This window comes from Haemaphysalis longicornis, unplaced genomic scaffold, assembly GCF_048455015.1.
Source record: "Haemaphysalis longicornis isolate Haplotype H1 unplaced genomic scaffold, Haemaphysalis longicornis Haplotype H1 scaffold_2, whole genome shotgun sequence".
Lineage (NCBI taxonomy): Eukaryota > Metazoa > Arthropoda > Arachnida > Ixodida > Ixodidae > Haemaphysalis > Haemaphysalis longicornis.
Window position 1 is genome coordinate 187,587,441 of NW_027526295.1, and position 22,738 is coordinate 187,610,178.

At 47.0% G+C, this 22,738-nt stretch overlaps 1 protein-coding gene across 1 annotated transcript in view; it reads right to left on the reverse strand.

The window, feature by feature from the left end:
- The window catches only part of LOC144167563 (calcitonin receptor-like), a 185,954-nt gene that overhangs the window by 16,398 nt on the left and 146,818 nt on the right, over positions 1-22,738 (reverse strand). The window contains exons 7-11 of the mRNA XM_077696790.1: positions 22,007-22,098; positions 20,352-20,496; positions 17,360-17,510; positions 3,012-3,072; positions 2,612-2,678 (exon numbers count right to left, since the gene is read on the reverse strand). Coding sequence (XP_077552916.1) covers positions 2,612-2,678; positions 3,012-3,072; positions 17,360-17,510; positions 20,352-20,496; positions 22,007-22,098 — 516 coding nt within the window. The remainder of the gene's footprint in view (positions 1-2,611; positions 2,679-3,011; positions 3,073-17,359; positions 17,511-20,351; positions 20,497-22,006; positions 22,099-22,738) is intronic.

Genomic DNA, 22,738 nt, shown 5'->3' on the forward strand with positions numbered 1-22,738 from the left:
CGGGTGGTGAGCGTCGGGGCTAGGGAGTTTTCTGGATACCCTTAATGTGTCCAAAGAGTGTGTTCATAGTGTGGGTTGGGCAGTTCCTTCTCTCAGTTGCTTAATTTTCACGTCTGCACAGTATTTCGGTGGGCAGTATGCGCACAGCGCAATTAGTGCTGGGCACGCTAAGCCCCGCGGGCCCTCCCCAATGCCTGTCCATTTTGTCAGGGACGCCGCCGCAGGCATGGCAGCGGCTTGCAATTAATTTTCATATCCCCAACGTAATAATAACTCACGTCAGAATGGATTGACACGAGATATCATTACAGTAGATATTTAGTTTTCTCACTTAATTAGCCGTGCAATCTTGTTTCCTACGCACGTGATTACTTCCGAGCGGTTAATGCGGAGTTACTACCTCCATTATCTACAGCTACCGCCAATCTTAGTCTTCATTGCCGCTGTTTAATGTTTGAAGCATGTGCACAGTAAACAAAGAACACCGGTCGTGCACGTGCCTCTCCGCCCCGTGTGAGGGGAAGGACGAAGAGCTCCCTATTGTGAAGAACGTCGGCCGAAAGTCGGTGTTATGTTTGCAGCATCTCACAGAATGCAAGCCTCGTTTCGCCGCACTTATTTTACCCAGCAGACAACCGCGCGCGGAAAGCGGGCGCCACGCCACCGCACGGAGCTACTCAGGGTGCGGCGCGAGGGTTGTGTTCGAAACGTTAAGAAGGACTCATCTGATCACATTCCTATGGGACACATTACTTAGTGACCCACGGGCTTAAAAATCGTCGTGTACTAATACAAAAGGTTTTACAAATCTATGGCAATGTTCCTGACGGTCTGCAGTTTGTTTCTTTTAGAAATATAGCAGATCTTTACTGAAAAAACAAAACAAAACAAGGAATGCATTTTAGTTTACCTAAATTTCATTAGATGGCACTAGCGGTCAAACATGCGAGAGTTTGATTTTTTTTATTTCAGTACAGAAGTTGTGCACGTTTTTATGCATGTGTAAAACTTTTTGTATCGGTGCACGATGGTTTTCAAGTCCTTGGGTCATGAAGTGAAAAGTCCCATAGCAATGTTAACAGGTGAGTCCCCCTTAAGTGAGAGCCCCTTGAAGGACCCTGGTTAAACGAAAGGCGCTCACTCTCTGTTCTGCTCCCAGGGACGTTCTGGAGCGCCGGCTTACTCTCCATCGCATTCTAGAGGCCGCTTCGGAGCACCCGGGGAGCCAGAACGCTCCTTATTTGCGTGACACTTTCACGAAGACCACAAAAGGGGGCTGGCCTTAGTAGCCGCCGCCGCAAAAATTGGAAAATAAATGCGTGGTTTTAAGCGCTCAATTTGTATACACACGAGTTATGAAGCGCGCCTTAGTTGAAGGCTACCTATTAATTTAATGTGCTGGTAGTTTTTAACTCGCACCCATATACTGCACACACTGACGTTTTTTTTTCTCACTTCGTGCCGACTAAGAAAAAAACTTGAATATGAACTCCAATGCCTATTCGAATCCCCTGTTGATCTGTTGAACTTTATGCTGAATCTTGTTGCCGCAATCGTCACCATATAAACAGCCCTCTGGACAGCCTCTTCCGAAGCTCGTTCCGCTCTTTCGCCCTCTCCAGGGGCCCCCCGTTCGTTCCGTGGGTACCCTTCACCTCTGAAGACGGCTCGCTCGTATTTCACGGTCTGCTGCGGCCTACCCTCTTCGGGAGCTGCTGTTTTCCTTTCCCTGCATGCGCTCCGATATTTTTTTTGTGTGATTCTGTGAACCTCACAATGATTTCATGTACCTAACGCCTTCCATATGTGACAGATATAGATATAACGCCTTCGCCTTGGTTATCCTATGGCCGGAAGTCAAAGCGGTGGCTTCAGGCTCACTACGCCTTAAGAACCGGGTCTCCGTGACGAGTTACGCAGTGAATGGCGCTATGGGCCGATGCTCACGAGTTTTGGACGAATTCAAAAAGCACCGAACATACAAGTCGTCCTAAAGGTTTGGGCGATAGGCTGTATAACTACCATACCACCTTGTTTCACTGCCCTAGAATTGTTCCTTTTATATGTGTAGGATTCGCACGTCGTTCTGCGTGAAGTCATCTACGCGGCTATAACATGCGGTATGGCCGGCTTTAAACGCGAAGTATTGGCCTACTTTTTTGCCGACGCTTTATTCATAAGCCCAAAACCTGCTCCCACAACGTCTTAGGCGCACGAAAAATTCGACGTAGATGCAATAAACGCGTTCGGCGCGGCTCGGCTGTAATGCCCTCCTCCAGTTCAGCAATGTTTCACTTAAGCATTAAAGTTGCAAAGATTTCTTTAATGTTTACCCTTTCGCACCTCTGTTAAGTGTGTTGTTCGAAGCACTCCGCATGTATTAGCATGTATTAGCATGTATTAGCGTGTATTAGCATGTTCAAAGCATGTATTAGCATGCGATTTTTTGTCAAGCTAGTTTTTTTTAATTCAACGTTCAGCGGGCAGATGCCCAGACATAAGACAATATGACATACGTTACAGTCTTTACATTTTCAACTCTACGCATGGCAACAATGCGTGCCTTCTCGTCACGCGATTTGGAGGTATTTGAAAGAATAATTACACTCACAAAGAGGCAGAAAAGGCCAGGGGCGAGAGTTATCCAGTTGTATCCTCCCACGTTGTCCATCCAGCAACTGCGTTGAGGAAAAGTTGCAGCAAGGTAAGACCATTACGCACGGCGACGTGCAAATAAAGGTGGGTTCCAAGTGGCGTCAAAAAAGGGCACTATTGGTCTTCGGCACCACAATACACAACAGATTGGTCTCCAGCGACAGCTACTCATTGAGCGGGCAGCGAACCTGCGGTGCTTATGAAAGCAGGGCAGATAGCTACCATGCACAATACAGTAGTGCTCGCCAAATGTGAATGCAGATAAAATGTTTTAACGGGTACACTGTACGTTCACACGAAATAGCATACTTTGGCAGTAGAAAGAGAGTGCAATCAACCGTGGCGGTTTTACTTACGGGTGTCCCACTCTCAAGGCTCTGAGCGCTGCACTTATGGTGACGAAGATGGCAGGGCATCCTGGGTGTAAAGGAGAAGGAGAGAACGAAATGAAAAATAAATAAATAAAGCCGTTCCACTCAATGTGAAAGCTGTCGGAAGTGCAGAGAAGTGATTCGCCACAATGGCCTGTAGCGCCGCTATCCGCTCACTGCTACCACCCAATGCAATTCAAATTTCCCGCTTTCGCAGTGCTCGCGCGCCCCCTGCCTGAAACTGCGTCAGCGGTAGTTCTGTTATTTTTGTGCTTGCTTTTCCTCGCGCACGTTCCGGCGTGCACTGCCACTTTTTCCCGCTTACTATCGTAAAAACCAACCCAACGAGTCTTCCTAACTAAAGGAACGGGGCGCTGCCAGTTAATTACGTATATTTTGCCTCAAATGTACCTACAGTTTTCTTTGCGCTAAACAACGGGGAGATGTATGACAAGCGCCAGCGGTTCAAGAGTTTCGAACGCTTATGACTATATAAACCGCTTGGATTTCGAAGCCTCTTGGTCACGCCGCGACGACGGAACGCCGTGTGGTTCAACTTGGGTCCAGCGAGAGAGCTACGACGACAAGGCGAGCCCCAATGACGATATGACGATGGGAACGGGAGTTCATATCACAGCAGGGGGTGCAATTCCCTCAACTTGGAAGGGGGCATTCTTGTTGTGAAAAAAAATCAGAAAGGTGTACGCTGTTTATGAATTGTTTTGAGTAACAAAAACAAAACAAGCTCAAAACGCGTTTTACGCGTTTAAATGGTACCTGTATAGCTTCCGAAGCACTATAGCATCATTGTGCTAATGCTGCAGCGGAAAATGGACCATATATAATTCTAAACAGGACAGATACTATGCTGTTTATTTATTTATTTACATACCTATTTCGCCCCTTGGACATTATAGTAGGGAGGACAGGTAACCGATATGAAATGCAAGATCGAACGCTCTTAAAATGGTGGAAAGGAAAAAAAATCAATTGTAAGAAAACATACAAGGTTTCCATTAGTAAGGCACACACTTCAGACCGTGAGTACGATACTAAACATACATGTGGTACACTTTGAGGGAGGACATGAGACAGCACTAAAGAACAAAGTTTCGCCCAGGTAACATGATACATTCATTAACACAGCACGCTGGCTAACATTGCAAAGCATGAACAGCAAAGAAAGTTTCAAATGGCGAGTACACTTTTATCGGCAAACATATTCTTGAAGAACAGTGGGGAACGTTACATCAGAAGCAACTTTAATTAGTAGGAAGCAGGTTCCATGCCCGTATTGTACGGGGAAAAATGAGTTTTGGTATGTGGTTGTGCGCGCGCATCTTTCTTTTATCTTAAGTAAGTGGTCGCGGTGCCCGGATATGTATGTCGGCGATTGTAGACCAGTCTCTTTGTTTAGTGGTGTGCGATTGAAGACAGTGTCTCAAAGGAAAGAAAGGCGGAAAACAACTCGGCGTAGTGAAAGATCTTCCAAACATTTGGGCCCTTTTTTGTGTGTGACGCTGCTTGGAAAGGAGCAAATGTCGATTATGAATCGGGCAGCACTTTTCTGTATCGCTTCTAAGCTATCGACAAGAATTTGTGTATGCGGGTCCCACACAACAGACGCGTATTTGAGAATTGGGCGAACGTTGCTTAGGTAAAATTCTCTCTTGGCATCTAGTGGCACGTGCCTAATGTTCCGTTTAAGGAAATTAGGTTCTCGCCCTGCTTTTAAAGTGATGCTTTGAACGTTACAATTCCATGTCAGATCGATGGAAAACGTGACACCTAAGTATTTTGCTTCACTTGTTTTGTGATAATGGGGAGCCGTTCAAGTAATACTGTGTACGGATTGATTGTCGCTTGCGGGTGAAACAAATATGCTTACATTTTGAGATGTTCAGGGACATAAGTCACCTGTCGCATCAGGAAGAAATTTTATTTAGGTCTGTTTCGAGTGCTACTCGGCCAGATTCTTTATTAATTTCTGGGGACGCAATCGTCTGCATACAGCTGGATATTCGAGATGTGATTCCTATATCAATGTCATTTATATATATCAGAAATAAAATAGTACCTAAGACAGAACCCTGCGGAACGCCAGAAGATACGCATGCATATTCTGGGTCTGCGCCATTAATTATTACTATTTCTGAATGACCTGTCAAGTAGTTTTTAAGCCACTAAAGGATTTTATCTGGTAAACCAAAGAGTGAAAGCTTATGAAGTAAGAGAGCATGGGACACTTTGTCAAATGCTTTCTGGAAATCTAATAGTGTACAGTCTGTTTGTAAACTTTTGTCAAATGATGAAATATGTCGTGGGTAAATTCAACTAACTGAGTTACGCATGAATGACCCGGTCTAAACCCGTGTTGATAAGGACCAAAGAAACTGTTGTTTTGAATGTGGGTAAAGATGTTAGTGTAAATTATGTGCTCCGGGGTTTTGCAACACCCGCCGCGGTGGCTCAGTGGCTAAGGGGTTGCGCTGCTGAGCACGAGGTCGCGAGTTCGATTCCCGGCCGTGGCGGCCGCTTTTCTGATGGAGGCGAAAAGCAAAAACGCCCGTGTGTACGAGATTTTGGCGCACATTAGAGATCCCCAGGTGGTCAAAATTAACCCGGAGCCCTCCACTACGGCTCGCCTCATCGCCTGCGTTGCGTCGGCGCGTTAAACCCAACAATCAATCACCATCATCAGAGTTTTTCAACACGCAGATGTTAAAGATATAGGAGTATAATTTTATGACGCTGTCACGGGGCCTGCTTTTGTGAATCTGAACAATGCCGCCCATCTTCCAGTCTCCAGGTAATTCTAGATTTCAAGGAGATTTGTGATACTGTACTTCTAGAAACCTTGAAATGATATATGCGCAGGATTCTAAAACAAAATTGGGTATCTTATCTGTACCCGGTGCCGAGTGTGGTTTTATTTTTTTGAGAATGTTGACTATTCCGACGTAGTGAATAGCAATATCCGGCATATCATCAAGTGCATTGCTCCAGAAGACTGGAAGTTGTTGGGGTACTAGCGTGGAATACACAGAAACAAAGTAATTGTTAAAAGAACTTCATTTATCTCTACCATTAGTAACGGTTGCACTATTGTGGATTAACGGAGGGGTACCAACATTGTCTTTGCTGTTTGATTTAACTAGTTACGAAAGTTTCTTTAGATTTTCTTTAATTCTAGAACCAAGAGAGTAATATACCGCTTTTTTCGTCCTGTGATTTTCCCCTTGATTTCGGAACCAAGTTGTCGAAGCTTCGAAAATTGCAGTGGATCGGACTTTTCTCTAAGCCGTTTGAATATACGATTACTCTTATTAAGTAGAACCTTTATGGGTTTATCAAAACAAGGTTTTTCTTTCGATGTTTCACAGAAAGAATTTTAGAGCTCAATGACTTGCATATATGCAAGTCATTGAGCTCTAAAATTGGTTTTTTAAACAGGAGCTATAACTCAGCCACAGCTACAGTGCTGCTTTGTTTTGAGAAACTATATATGTTTGATTCAAGCGCTTCATAAATGCGAGAGTAATTTCCGCTACCAAAGAAATAAACTTGCCTGGGTTTCGGTGGCGGTATACAGGGTGTCCCAGCTATCATGCACCAAGATTAAAAAAAAGAGCAATTGCCTTACTCGAAGAAAACCTAGTGGATAATGTTTCTAATGCAATGGACTAGCGCTAGCGGGTAGTAATTATTTCGTTAATGAGATTTAGATAAACAATTTTAATTAATTATCTAACTCGAAAAATACTGTCCTAATCATCAAGGTGTCAATGAGCCACTTGTGGGTACGGACGAGAGGAATCTAACTGCGGTATTTTCAGCGAAGAACTAATTGCGTACTTATTTATTCTGACTGATAAAGAAACTCCGCGAAATATGAAAAATACCGCGTGACGGTGCTCCCACCTGCATTGTAAAGTAGCGCCCTCGAACAACGTTTCTCTTAGTGAGCCAGAATGGAATAAATGAAAGAAAGAAAGAAAAAATCGCGAACCAGCGTTTGCTTTATCTGCGTCATCTGCCCCAGCGGAAGCAACGCGTCGCGTGTAATGCTATTTCAAAATGAGATGTGATAGCGGCTATCTTAGCGTTGATCGAGTGCATGGATGGTTCGTTTTGTCGCCTCAGAACCTGTCCCAACAAAAAAGAATTGACAAAATAAGCTCGAAAGTATAAAGGGGCGTTTTGCAGTGCCCCAGTCGCAATGCGTTTTTGTAATGAGCAGAAGGCCAACATGATCCTTACCTTGGGAGCGGCAAATGGCAATAAGAGAAAGGCCGCAAACATTGACCAGTCGCGGAAGTTTGGCGGTAAACCCAGCGCATCGACCATCATCAGAAATTACGAAATCTTGAGAGAAACCGGCTCTTTTCAACAACAGCGGCAGAGGACTCCGTCTGTGAGCACAAGCCTACGCACGGATGTTCTTGCATTTATGGCTGCAAACCCTCAAGCTAGCGTGCGAGACGTAGCCGCCCAGGCACCAATTTCCAAGTCGACAGTCTGGAGGATTCTAAACGACTCGGACTTTCACCCGCGCCACGTTAGCCTGCACCAATGCTTGGAAGACGGGGACTTTCGGAATCGTCTGGCTTTTTCAAATTGGATCCTCACGAAATCTGAAGAGTCACCAGACTTTCTTAGCAACGTAATGTGGACAGATGAAGCCAATTTTTGCAGAAACGGCCAGGTAAATCTGCACAATGCACACTATTGGAGCGACTCCAATCCACACTGGGTATCGGCACCAGTACCAGTGGTCATTCAATGTGTGGTGCGGAATTTACGCCGGTACTATAATAGGCTTTATCTTCTTCGACCAAACCCTTGAAGGAACGGTTGATCGGTGCCTCAGCGAAGTCCCGCTGTCACGTCTTTTACAGATGTGGTATCAGCAAGACGGGGCGCCAGCACACAGCAGCAGTCGAGCACGAAACTGGCTTGATGCGACTTTCCAAGCACAATGAATTGGACGGAACGGGCCTATATCTATATACATTGGCCGGCTAGGTCACCCGATCTTTCTCCACTGGATTTCTTTCTTTGGGGCAACGTGAAAGATCGTGTTTACATGACCGAGACGAAGACATCTGATGAGCTCAAGGCCAAGATAGCGGATGTCTGCAGAACAATTCCTCCGTCCATCATCAAGAAAGCCACTGAAGATGTGATTAAGCGAGTTCAGTACTGCGTAGCTGCAGAAGGAGACCTGTTCGAACACGCCCTCTAGGCGGTAGCTAACGACAACCAGTGCAAACGAATGCGCCAATTATTAAGAAACACTAAAATCTTATGTATTGCCTTGTTTTGTGCAGGCCTACCTATGGCCAAATCGGCACGTTTTAAATGGTATGCGTTAAATTTATTCAACACGATGTTTTTGCCTTTTTTCTAGAGTGTACGTGGGTGGATTCCCCGTCTGTTTTTTTTGTTTTATTTTTGTCGTAAAAGTGTTTTACAAAGCACGTATACCCGAAAAATAAGGCCCTCATTGTAATTTGGCTTTGGGCTGAAGCATGTTACTTCCACGAAATATTAGCGCGCGTGCACGCTTTCTATGTGTTGGGAGCAGAGCCGGGATAAATATTGTATGTCTATTTCATTGTTTTTCGCGTTGCGACTTTGGTTACAGCAGCGCGTCGACTGCTTTAGCCAGGGCCTTTTTTTATCAAGAGGATCTCGGCCGTAAGAAAGAGAAGAGCGGTGCATAATTGACAGGAACAAACCGCTCCTAAGCCGCCAAAACTTCTTGTTGCTGCACCTTCCGTGCCACTATCAAGGGGATGCACTGTCCTTTCGGGCATGTGACAGGCAAAGCAGTTGCTTTCAATCAGCTTGTTAGAGGGCGCTACTTTACGATGCAGGTGGGAGCGCTGTCACGTGGTATTTTTCATATTTCGCGGGGTTTCTTTATCAGCCAGAATAAATGAGTACGCAATTAGTTCTACGCCGAAAACAACCGCAGTTAGGTTCCTCTCGTCCGTACCCACAAGTGCCTCTGGACACCTTGATGATTAGGACAGTATTTGTCGAGTTAGATAATTAATTAAAATTAATTATCTAAATCTCATAACGAAAAAAAATTACTGCCCGATAGTCCACTGCACTAGAAACATTATGCACTAGGTTTTCTTCGAGTAAGGCAATTGCTATTTTTTTCATCTTGGTGCGTGATAGCTGGGACACCCTGTATACGGCTTGGGAGCAACGGGACGGGAAACCACTGCACCCACACTTGGGCCATAACTGCAGCACTTCAGATATGTTGTTCAGCACTTTGCACACTGTGCAAAGTGCCAGCAATGCAAGATATCCCCACCAGCATTTAATTGACCGCACCGTCATCCTGAAGCGGTATCGCGAGCAGCGCACGAGGAAGATTCACGAGGCTTTCGTCATCCACACAATGGGAGATAGGTGCGTGAGAACACCCTCTATCGAGTTGTATGACAGAGAGATAAGATACTTAGGATCATGATCAACGCATTACACGTGGCTGCTTTCATTTCCACAATCAACTTCCATTTTTTGTGTGCTTGTGTTATGGTTTCCTTCTCTCCTCCTTGTTTTTGATTCTAGTATATATTCATTGTTCCTCTAAATAAACCTTAGTTGGCAGTTCAGCGCAGTGTTTGTCTTTACTCCCTGTCGTATCGTTTTTTGGCGCTGTTTTTTCTAAGTGGTACCTTTAAACTTGAATACAAAATACAAGTTTGTTCTATTCGAAAGATTTGTTGTTTTGCGCTTGTAAGCGCTTGTTGCGCTTGTAAGCAGCAAACGACGCATTCTTCACTAAAAAAATAAGCGAGTTAAGCCAAAAGTTTGGTTCTCCCGCTAAATTATGTGTTTCGCGACGTCAGCGATGACGTAGCCAGGGCAGGTACTTGAAAGGATTGCTAGTACGGTGACTAGGGCTGCAGCAAATGGCCAAGAGTATTTTGTTGCCCCATTTATATATACCGTTCGTCCTCCCAGACGGCACAGTGCACAATACTGCTCAGGACTTTTGCCCGCACTCGTTTGTTTTTGACCGTAGTTGTACCCGGCTTGTTATTGTTAGGGTTGATAGCGAACGTTTCGCGAAACATTGGGTATGCTCAGTAAGTTCACAGAAGACCATGTCGCTTATGCTAGTTGGCCAATGTAACTTGAACACGCCGGACGGCTGTGCAGCCATAACCGGCATAGTGCGAGAAGTATGCACTGGTGCTTTTATGTTTACTTGTGCGTCCGTAACTTCCACTGTTTACCACGCCATTCTTACTGTTATAAAATAATATGCATTGTATTTAAGCGCGAATAGCCTGTTCTGCAAGCTTGCATTTGCTTTTGACGACTTCAGCCAATCGCACAACAGCCCATACGTCATAAGTTCGAGTACGGGAAATGAGCTAATGGGTCGCATGACCGTTCTCTTTTTTCCTTATTATACAGCTTATTTTGGTGAAGTTCGTGTTAAAAGTGGTGTCAGTGTTATTCTGACGAGGCAATTTTCGAATAAACCAAGCTTGCATTTTGTCTTCATGGCCCCTTTAACGATACTACAGAAAAAACCTAGAAAACAAACACTCCTTGAAGGTTTCCCAAGGCCCCTAAAGGGAGCCGAACTTTTGGAAATTCTGATGGCCGCTACTAAAGACTTCATACGCAAGCGTATCAATTGACTCTGTCATCTTATGCCACGAAGCGCGAGCTCACAACTCCTCACAACTACAACCGACAGCGCAGGTGTTCGACAGTCATAATGGTTATAGCAAAGGATGGCAGATTAAGGTAGCCAGTGGTGTCGTCTGAAGCCAATATATGTCTTTACCATGTTCTGGTTGAACAACTTATCGTCTTATGGATCTGCTGTGAACCTAAGCGGTCACCTACTTCAACAATGCGTCTTAGGACGCTGGAGGGCTTTTTGTATCACTGAGGGTATAACTGGCGCTGCCCACATACACCGGGTCAGATGATAAAGGAGGAAGACAGTTGGCTGGCGCCTCCCGCCCAGCGTTGTCTTCGTCGATCTTTGTTTGGACCTACCCTACGCCGTCTCGAAACCGTTTTCCGACACACGATAACAGCCTTCAGATCCTTCGCCAATCCTTTTTCTAGTAAGATTCTTAGACTACAATCTACGCTCTTCCTCACTCCCATTAGCATAAATTAACAGGCCGCAACCACCTTCGAGAATGTCCGGCTTCTCCCTGGGTCATATAACCATGAACTGAACGCTTCTACTAGGCGTGGTAAACATTAAGAAAGGCGCGCACGAATCCTTGGTAGAATTTTATTCGCCAGGGTAACTTTCACGCCTTCATTTGATTACTGTTTCCAGCGTCCCTTTGCAGAATCTCTTCCCACACTGATGACCGATGGCAGGCGGTGTTGTTGAGCCTTTGAGGGAAAATATTGAACATGACGCCATTTGAGATATTGAGCAGCAAACATCATTGTATTTTAGCCTTAAGAGCTCAAAAACGTTACATGGGAAAAATGGGAGCTCTAAAACACGATTATTTTTCAAAAGTGTACTTCTGCAACTCCCTGGTCCTGCTCGAAGCAAATGGGTGACGGTGTTTTTTTTAACGAGCGATGTTTTTTATACCGTTTTTAAATGATGGTGATGATTGAATGTTCATTGCACGAGACTTCTCTATCGTTGGCCTGTATATAAAAAAAGTTAAAAGGGGCGGGGTTGCAGGCCGTTCAAAAGACCCGACTCCCCTGCGAAAGTCACGACGGAGTCCAGTACTGTCCGGTTGTCATCAGGCCTACCGGCTTGTCATCAGGCCTACCGGATTGTCCTACTGGCCATACCCAGGCGTCGCAAGTATAAAGGAGCGAGTGGTCTGTCAAGATGCCGGTTCCTGGGACCGGCATGCACGCTGCACTCCAAAATAAGGGGAACGGGCTGGGCAGCCAGCTAGACGGCAGTTAGGGAAGCGGAGTGAAGGTGGAGGTTCAGCCTGAGGGGGTTGGTACGGGATTGAAATGTTCCAGCCGGATAAAGATCGCTAGTCATTGTTTTGTACCTGTAGGGCTGGCACCGCCCTATCACATCTGGTGTGAGGGCAAAACCTAAACGAAGTCATCGCATCAACACCCGCACCGCCCTGGAAAGTCTGAGAAGAAGGGGGCTGCAGTGAGGCGGAACGTGCTCGTAAAGTTCTTTTCGTCGGCCGGAAGCCGCCACTCGTAAGACCCGGCCCGGGCGTATATCGGCGGCGCTTGTGACAAAGAGGGCGTTATTCGCTGCGGAAGGACGTTCAAGTTGGCGCGATCAGAAACTCTTGCGCCGCTTCGTCCGCCTTCCCGTTGCCTTCGATGTTCACGAGCGCGGACACCCAACCGAGGGTCACAAGGTGCCCTTTCGTTTCAGCCACCCGGCAGGCTTACTCGACGAGTTCAACCACGGATGTCAGAGAGATTGTGCCGTAATATGCAAGGCTCGAATAGCAGCCGGTATGCGAGTTCGTGCAAACGAAGATCGCTGTGGCCGTTGTTATCACTGGAATACGTCCCACGACCCGGAAACATGAAGCGAAGGGTCAGCTTGAGGCGTATCGATGAGCGTGGTCTCAGCTCGATCGTGACGCCGAACGTGGTACTCGAGCGATCGCATGCTCTGACCAAATCGGCCTTTACGCTCGTCTACACGTACTCCGTATTCGTCGGTGACGTGGCTACGGCTTCAGCATGCCTCATGACGAAAGCGGGGCGGCAATGGGGATGCTTTGGGCCCACATTTTTCGGACTGTGTTTGGAGCCGACCTTGATGGCCGACCTGATCAGTTTCAGCTAGCGTACCTATAGTGCTTTTCTGCTCGTGCATGTTTCTAAACAAAGTTTTTAAACAAAAGAACAAGTACCGGGGACTGCAATCAGTACGAGGATTCCAGCCAGAGTCGGCTGCAGCGAATTGTCACCCGCGATGAGTGCTTTATTTCCTAGTGGTGCCAGCAACTGGGCTTGCATAATGCCTTGCAGCAGCGGGCAGCGGGGAAAAAAAACAAGAAAGGGGCCATTGGAAACATCCGTGTCGCAGCGCAGCACTTCAAAGGCCAGCGTACACGCACGCAATCGAACCGAAGAAATAGGGCGGGAGCATTTCTATTGAAACAGAGAACTCTTGGAGAAAAAGGCTAAAGAGAAAAAGAGGTAGAGGGAAGGAGGGAGGCAGGGAGACCAGATTCACACTCTACGCTGCTAAGGCCATTGTGGAAAGGTTTGGTGTTCTCTGCTTTGCGAATTTCCTGCAGGAGCAGCTGGGCCGTGATGTGCCTCGTTTGGAGTGTCGCGTTGCACAGGATTGGTTAGGGAAGCTCACGTCTTCTTCGCACTCGTTTCGTGTCCATTTGCGAAGTCGCCAATTTGTTTTTTTTCCTGCTGCGACTGTGAATTTGTTGAAATATATTACCAAGGTTTATCACTTGACCGTAGCCCCTGCTGCTGCTACTGAAATGGAGTGCAGAGCAGGCCGACAGGAAATGTGATCCACGAGCAAATGAAAAAAATCCTCGAAATGTACTCATCAACAAACGTCGAAATATGTTCTCGCATAGCCCGGGAAAAAGGAGACGAGGTGATTCACTTTTTTCCCCCCTAAAACTTTCCCTAACAGCATCGTGGCGCGTCTTTTTACCGCGCGAATGAAATCGCGCTGCTCCCCGATTTTTAAGAGAACACACACACAAAAAAAGATCTCTCTAGAAACGTCGGCTCACATTGCGAACGACCGGCTAACTTTGGATAACGAGTTCTCCACTCTGGAAGAGCGGTCTTGATGAATGGCACGTAGAGGGTGTGGTTCAACCAACGACGTCCGGTGGTCGCCTTCACCACCTAGGATAGTCGATCACAAAGTTGGCAGGCTCAGGCAACTACAAAACCGCAGCAGATTTTGGGCTTACGTATACGTAAGACGTACGAAGTGACATGCTGTAAGGTAAGAAGCAAATAAAGTAGAAATCCGGTGCTTTGTACTCGCCTGTGTTGATCATCTTCGTCGTCTGAGTAATGTTTTTTTTTTTTGCGGTTGTTTGTGGGTGACGGCGGAGCACAAAATTCTCGGTGCCCCGAGACACAAATCAATATCTAAGCGACGAAGTTTTCCTCAGTTTCGTTAGAGTTATGACCAGGGGATAAAAAAAAAGAAAGAAAGTTCTAACATAATAGTGCTAAAAAAAGCTTTGCAACAAAAGGAGGTGAGCCCAAAGTAAAAAAAAAATCTTTTCTCGCACTGACAAATCTGTTTCGTGAAGTTTCAGGACGGAACTTTACTTTACGAAAAAAAAAAGTAGACGTAGGTGATCGACTGGGGCCCGGACTATTAGACGGAACAATCTAGGAGGCAGTATAGCAAATTGAAAATGAGGATAACGTTCCTCGCAGGCATTTTGCGTGTAGGTCGGCTAAAAGCTCCTATACGGATTATTTAAGTTCGTCTTACGCACACGCAGTAGCACCCGCAATGCATATTTCATGCGCTGAGACATACCTTGGGCTAAGCTGAGAGTCGGCGAACACTGCGTATTGCTTCGGAAAGTTGCTTTGGTGGTTTAGGCAAAATAGTTGGAGTTTGTTATTTCCTTGACTGATAGATGTTATTGCCGTAGCGCTCTTAGTTTGAAAATAGAATAATAACTGGGGCAATCAATAACAGATTCAAATTGGTTACCACCCTTACTTGTACCTTAACGTCAATAACTTCCTTCTCGAAGGTGTTAAAGACGCCGTTTTCTGTAGCATTAAATAGGGAATGGTCTGATATGTATGTTTGTTGATGTGTTGCGGTTGTATTGTGTGAGCGATGACGAAGTGTCGAATTTTGCGTTGTTCCTGTTTTACCTTCTCGTGTGTTGCATTTCCTTTGTTTTCGAACTTAGTCGTGCTTGTCAAGTGAACAAGGGTTTAAACCAGAGCTTGAAATAGGGCTAATTGGTTTTTGACTCGGAACATTGCTGGCGCTAGGCGGGACAAGGACGAAGAATTACACACACAAATAAAGCGCACACAAGTGCGCTTCACTTGTGTGTGTAATTTTCCGAAGGGTTTAGAGTCAGTTTAATATTTTTACTTCTGTTCGTTTTATCCTCGATTTTAGAAACGACAGAGCAGGCCTGATGTTTAAAAGAACGAATGAATCAATTAATGAAGAAAACGCATTCTGACTAAAAATTTGCGGATTAACGTTAAGTCGAAAAACCTCAAAATGTTTGGGCCATCAGTGTAAAAAGCCGAAAAAATTGGTTTTTTTTTCAGACATTGTTACGGCAGTACGTTGCAGGAAAGTTCGTTCCGGTTTGTGACGCCGACTTTGTGGGGACTCGATTTATAGCGTTTTTCAGGATGCACGGGGTTTTTAGAGGTACTGCATAAACAGCCTCTAAGCCTTCCCACTTTGGTATAGAATTGCTTATGCGCCGCCCGGAAGAATGTCTCCAGGCAACGCATTTGTATATGGTAGTGAAGACAACTTTAAGTGTGTTCGCTAAGCACCGTTTTTTAAATGCAGAGCATTTCTTTAACACACACGTAGCGTCCGCCGTCCGTCCGCAACATCTCAGCGCGCAGGTGCGCCCTCTCCCCCACTCCTCCTCTTCCGCATCACGCTACCCTCCTCGCTCTCGACAACAGGTCCGCACCCCTCCCACTACACTATATAAAAAAAATAATACTTATCGGCGCCTGGTTTCGATCCCACGACCCTGCGGGCGGAACGCAAGGTACATGGTGCTCTTCCCACTGCGCCACAAAACCGACACAGAATGAAAGGCTACGAACGCACCTTATAACCTTGACTCATTCAAACTACGTCAAGAAGCTGCTGATACAACGCATTCACTACCTGTGGGCGGAACGCGAGGTACATGGTGCTCTTCCCACTGCGCCACAAAACCGACACAGAATCAAAGGCTACGAACGCGCCTTATATCCTTGACTCATTCAAACTACGTCAAGAAGCTGCTGATACGACGCATTCACTACCACCAACTCCCCAAACACTAAACGTTAACGCAATACACCCACCCCCTATGCGACGCATTTACTCGAGTCCCCCTCGCGGGGAGATGTCCCTTTTTATGGATACACGAGGTCTCTGCATGTATTGTATAAGATGACCTTGGGGATTTCCTATTTTGATATCAGACTGCTTACGCGGCGCTTGAAAAAATGCTTTCCCAAGGATGCATTTTTGCTTAGTAGCGAAACCAAGTTTAAAGGGGCTTGGTGTATAGCAGAGCGGTTTAAGCATATATTAACAAACGTTGCTACTTGGAAGTTTCTGCCATTTTGTTTTTAGATGCGACGGCATCTCATTCACTCGCCTTGTCCCTCCATTCGGCGTTGTTGTCCGTCCACACCCCTCCACCATTCTCCTCGCCACGCGAGCTGCGCTCTCCGCCGCTCACCGCCTCTCCTCTCCGATAGCGAACACTCTCTCGCGAGGTGCACCTCTGTTCCCGATGCCATGCGAGGATACCGACTTTCCGCCCCCGCACCGGGACCTGACCCGGCGAGAGGCGGTGGGACTGCGCCAACTCCACACCGAGACGGTGCTAACCCCGGCGCTCGCGCGCCACGTGTGCCCCAAGCTCTTTGCGAGCGAAATGTGCAGTGTTTGTGCGCGAGCGACGGCCACCCTGGCCCACCTGATGTGGGGTTGTGACGCAGTGCGCGCGGACGGTCAGACGTTACCGCCGCGAGTGAGACAGTGCGTGGGGTCCGCGGACCCGAGTGACCAAAGGAGGGCCGTCCAGCAGCTCGAGGCTGCCCTGGCCCTGCAGAGACGAAAGGGCGACCGCCCGAGTAGTCCGAGCGGGGTAGGGGCGCACCAAAGCCTTAGGTCCTAGGCCCGACGTGAACTCTTAGGACTATAAGAGTAGCGTAAGGTAGGGTGACCCCCCGCGCCCTGCGCGGCCGGAGGGGATCCCGCATGCCGGATGTGTGACAATAAAGTATTTTCTCTCTCTCTCTCTCGCGAGGTGCATTGGATTGGATTCGATTGGCTTGGCTTGGCTTGGCTTGGATTGGATTTGGATTGGATTGGATTAATGTGGATTGTGTTGGATTGTGTTGCGTCATAGCCGCGCCACGTTGCGTCATAGCCGCGGCAGGGGGTTCACGGCACGTTTCACGCGATGGGAGAATCAACCTAACGGAAACAACAACGGAACCCCCTATGCGTCGCATCTACACAGGGGTTCCCGCGAGGGGAGGTGGGAGTAATTTTTTGTTTTACCCTCTAAAGCATGAAGCGGAACAGAAGAGGAACAGATGGTGCAGAGAAAAGAAATCAAGACTATGGTCCGACGCTAATATCTCACCCCATCCGACGACGTAGAAGATTAGCAGCGACTTCTGCTCCGCGAAGGCCGACGCGATCAGCCTGTGCAGGTAGAAGCCCTCGCAGAACATCCACGCGTACTGGCACAGCCGGAAGTAGCGGGAGAAGGTGTACAGAACCTTGCACAGGTCCTGCAACATGATGTGAGAAGATCGCGCAATCGCACACTCGTTTTCCAGAGATGGGCATGAATAACGACTCCAGCTAGACGCCAATAGTACATCATGGGAACAGGTTAAGCGCCAGGCACAACTGGAGGAAGGAAAACAGACAGGAAATGGGCCTGTTGTGCCTCCAGTTGTGCCTGGCGCTTAACCTGTTCCCATGATGAAGTACCAACTAGCTCGCATCGACACATTAAGCCAATAGTGCGCTAGTTCGGGGAGTTTTCTGCCATAGGGGTAACCAGGGGGGTGACCTTGGTAAATCACCAGATCTAAGGGAAAACTGCAAAGATAGATCGCGATTTTAGCAAGCGTCGTATATCAGGGGGTCGAGTAGCCTCAATGTTGAATCGCGGATGTTAAACGCCCACTGAGCATCTAGCCTAAAATTACGCCGGATTATGGAGAGCACGCGGAGGGGTTCGTTAACGGGTTCCGAAACGGTGTTCCGAAGGGCGTTTCTGGCCTTACCTTGCTCTACGTGTCTTTGTTCGACGCAATAGAACGCGTACACTGTGCAAACGCTACGAGTAATGTCATTGAGCGTGAATTCAAGCGTACAAATCGCGAGTGCACATGCAAAACTAATGGTAACATCGCAGCACTTTTCCCAACCAACTTACGTTGGCTATGCACAAGCATGAGGACTTACGAGGTTATAAAAAGTAGAGCAGAAGGTAGTGAATTTCCATACAAAATAGGCAAAAAAAAAAACACCTGTATCAGAGCACGCAGTCAGCTGGTGTGCGTACCGAACGGAATGAGGGGGAACGGAAAGAAAGAAGAATTAGATAGAATCGCTTGTGAAGTCACAGCCGTGCGTTCTTAATGCTGCGATGTTTTTAAAGCGAAGCTTTCTAGGCCTTACTGATGGCGATGTAGTTACGCCAAAACGCACTGCAGGAAAGCCACCTTTAGAAAATGGGTTTTCGCAAACGCACATCAAGCTCGTGATGGTGTACCAAATAAAAACCAAGTACCTCACGAAAATACGCTTCCCATGGCCGGAATCGAACCTGAATATCTCGCGTTATGAAGCCGACGCCTATCCGATTGGTCCATTCGAACCATAGGGTCTCACACTAATATATACTGGAGGGAAATCTGTCGTTGCAGTCGCGGGCTGCCGTGGACGGCGCCATTGCCGCTAGCGACGTTCCTCGCCTACTTGGCTTAGCTAGCCATATGGCTTCCTTTTTGTCTCGAAGCCAAAATCAACAAAAAAGGGTAACATTTTTTTCTCGTTCATCGTGCATAAAGCTTCTACATAATCACTGACAAATTAATCTTTTGTAGGTTCAATTTTATATTAACAACACAAATTTGATGAACCTTCTACAGTAACACTGTTGCTTTTTTGCAGCCAGAGCCAACTTTTCAGCCTGTTCATGAACCATATGCCAAGGCCAAGTGAAACGTGCCTGCCGGGTGCATGACGGAACGCTCGCCGACGCGCGGCTCCGCTAGACAGTGGCGGCAGACTTCCCTCTAGTATATATTAGTACGAAACTCAATGATTCGAACCCGACGTTAAAGCGAAGTTTTGCATATCTCGGTCATGGCGATGTACTTTGTTGCCCCCTCCTTCCCCCTTATGCACTTCCGTCGGCCATTACTAATGGAAAAGAAGCACAGCCTTTTTCTTAAGAGAAAGACGGTTAAAAGGCACAGCTTTCTCCCATGCAAGCTAAGCCATAGTAAAAGGTCTAAAAACCCAAAATGTTTCGACCACGTCGGAACGGCGCTATCTGATACACGTCTGCTTCGTAACGCGAGGGACCCAGGGTCGATTTGGACCACAGGAAGGTTTTTTTTTCTTGCGGCGATTGATGTACGTGTGAGCCGTAGAAAGTCTCGCTTTAATAAATGAACTGAAATGAAAATGCATCCTCAAGACCAGTGTTTAAAGGGACCCTGCAACACTCTTTGAGCAGTGCAAGTAAACCTGCGCGACGTTTAGATTACACTGCCGAAAATACCTCATCCAAATATTACACCCGCACGTGAACCGGTGAGCGCGCAAATCCGCTGTAAAAGACACGAAATAACCAACCGCGCTCTCGTCAATTTTTCTTATTAGTCACCCCTGGCATGGCCTTAACGACGTCATTGCGGCCACGGCTGTCCTATTGGCTGTCGCTGGTGAGCTTCGCGGCTTACTTTTCGCATTTCCTGTGACGATCCGGCGTCGTCGGCGCTGTGTACCAACCTCTTCTATGTCTGAATCTGTACGCGTATAGGTTTGGCGTTTCTTTTGTGCTTTGAGTGGGCGAGTGGTTTGAGTGACGGACTCACTCCTCCCCTTCCAAGTAGACCCCTGGACAACAAATGCTTATTGCGTCAAAAACGACCTACCAGCCTGAGCGTTTCTTGCGAGCAGGCAGCCATGCCTGCTTTTTTTTGTGCCATCAGACAGGAAATAGACCCCTCCACGTTGTGGAGAAAAGGAGAAGACTTCATGGCCTGTGATATGTCGAAGGCCGCAGAGGAGAACGCCGCGAGCCGTTGCCTCTCCGGGAGACAGCGGGCAGCTTTCGGCGCGTTGTCCGCGGTTGAGTTTAAAGGGAGCCATTATGCGCGACTTCTTAACGCTTGTAGTTTCGGCGATAGCGAACGGATTTTCACAATTTTTGCGGGTGGAGATTGTTGGGACAATATTCCTTACTACAAAATGCATTCCAAGTAGTCGATGGTAAGTGCTGCAGGGTCCATTTAAGTATTAAGTATTTAAGTAGAACCGGCGAGAGAGTACGAGTGCACAAACGAAGCGGGTCGTAAGGTGAGAGAAAGCGAAGGCGGCTCCATTACCGGGTTCTGCTCGACCCGTATGTTCTTCTCTTCGTTGACGTGGTCCAGGATGAAAAGCGAGTCGACCAGGATGACGCTGATGTCGTACAGCGCCATGGCGACGCAGAAGTTCTTGTGCAGAAGTATTCGGTGAACCTGAAGCTGCCTGCGAGCGCGACGCGAAGACGGTCGTACATGATGGTTATACAAGTGAATGGTTATTAGACATGGTTTTAAGGCAGGTCTTCAGCTTGGACCATAGTGGGCTTATCTTACGTTGGTTACAGAAACCAGGGGAAGCTCACACTGTCGTCCTTGTGCAAATGCACACGTATGATGTTGGAACTTACGTAGGTGCGATGTTCAAAAGTTTGTGGTGGTTGCCCGATGACGTAGAATGTTTCAAAATGATTATTATGGTAATTTAACTCGAATTAATATATTTTCTGTCACCAAATGCACCGTGTTTGGTTAATACTTTGGTACTGCAAGTTGGTTGAGATAAAGTAGTTTATCTCAACAGTATATTGCATTTTCATATCGGTAAGGGTGCTAGGCAAGAATGCACTATATATCCACAATTGTTTACAGCCTGCCAAGAAGTGAATTAGAGAGCTGGATTGATTAGGAAAATTCCGGCATACGAGGGAATGGTGGATATTTTAACCACTTGAGATTTGCGGTCGACATTGTCTTGTTCAATGAGCCTGAGCCTGCAAAGTACTCTCCCGGAACATTGCTCGGAAAGCTCCGTCGCTTGATTAAAGATGATTAGGAAAAAATCGAAAGTAATGGTAAACTGACATGCAGAACGTCCAATCTTTAGCCTAAAATAGGAAATGCTTGAAGAGGTAGATGAATATAACTCTTTCTTCTCCCTCGAATGAGTATACCTTAACCATTTTCTATTAATCTCGTTGACATAATGGTGGTGACCTGATGGCCTTATTTGTTCCCACCACATCCGTTTTAAAGAAAGCGATTCTTAACAAAACTGGAATCTTTTCACTGAAAGCCAAGGGCAATGACGTCAAAATGACACTTTCCTAGTCGGATCGTCAGCAACTAATAGAAGAAAAAAAATAACCACAGACCTTTCTGACGTTTGGGGCGAAAGCGGGTGGGGAGGAGGCTGCCAACAGTGCAGATTCGTCTCTGAACACATGCGTTATACCGGCTGAGTTCCAGCGGATGACAATATGCGCAGGCGTTGTGAGCAACAGCTTAAGGGGGGTCAACGGTTTACTTTCTTGTCATTACGCGTGGGCGTATACGCCTTCATTTCGAAGATTCGTTCGTAGGTGTATGGAATTCGGCAATCAAAGTGAATCAACGCCGTTCTGTTGGAGCCTGAAGCATCTCAGTCAAGGTCGTGTAGGGAAAGAATGCCGCGCGAGCAAGAAAACACCGTCACTAGGCAACACCCGGATAGCCTTTGTGCGGCGCAGCTGGCGCAAGCGTTAGAAGCGCGCGTCTATTATCGTGCAATGCCAAGCGGCGCTCCACACGATCTAGCACTACCACTCGCATTCCGGTTAGTAAAACGACTTCCAATTTCAATTTGGCGTAAAATGATCAACAACTCCTTGCTTCCGCTTTACAATGAAAACACAAGAACGCTGCTCCCCGCGAAGGCAATGAAAGTACCACGCATGCATGAGAGAAAGCACACCTACTTGTAAGAGGAGAAGATGAAGATGGCGGGTACGAGGACAATAATAGAGAGCGAATGGAGCACGATCGAAAGGATGGTCATGGAGCGGTGATACTGCAGCGTTGATTGGCACCAACGGAACCCGTACCGGGAAAGAAAAATGGTGAAAAAAGGGTTAAAGAACAATGCAAATAGTCTCTGTGGAAACAACATGAGCACACCTGTCTTTTTATTTGATGATAATGTTGGAAGAATTATTCTAGTTTTCACATCTAAAACATGTTTGACCTGTGAATCTCCACGTGGTGTTTGATTAGCCGCAAACTCGAGACCGTAACGAGCCTTCTCCGCTCTTTTCACCCTGTCTTCTGCAGCAGGATACACCAGCTTTGCACTAACCGCTGCTTCACTGCACTGCACTTGAGTCACGTAGCTCACACAGAGCGCTACGTATTAAATTTTCACTGTTACGTTGTGGCTAAGAGTACGTTCCCAAATCATCCGTCGCAATCTGACACTTCGAACCCGCCCGGGTATAGTGCTTAGCTCGGGTAGCTCGGGCAACATGCGCGGGCCGCCATTTTGACGTTTGACGAGCCTTGGCCAGGCTTGGCTACGGAGCGGACTGCATGAAGCCGCCCGTGGGTGCAATTCGTCACCACTAGATGGCCCTATGTTACTCTATGCTATCACCATCATCACTGCGCTTACATCGGAAGTTCCGAATGGAACTTCCGAATGGTGGAAGTGCGGG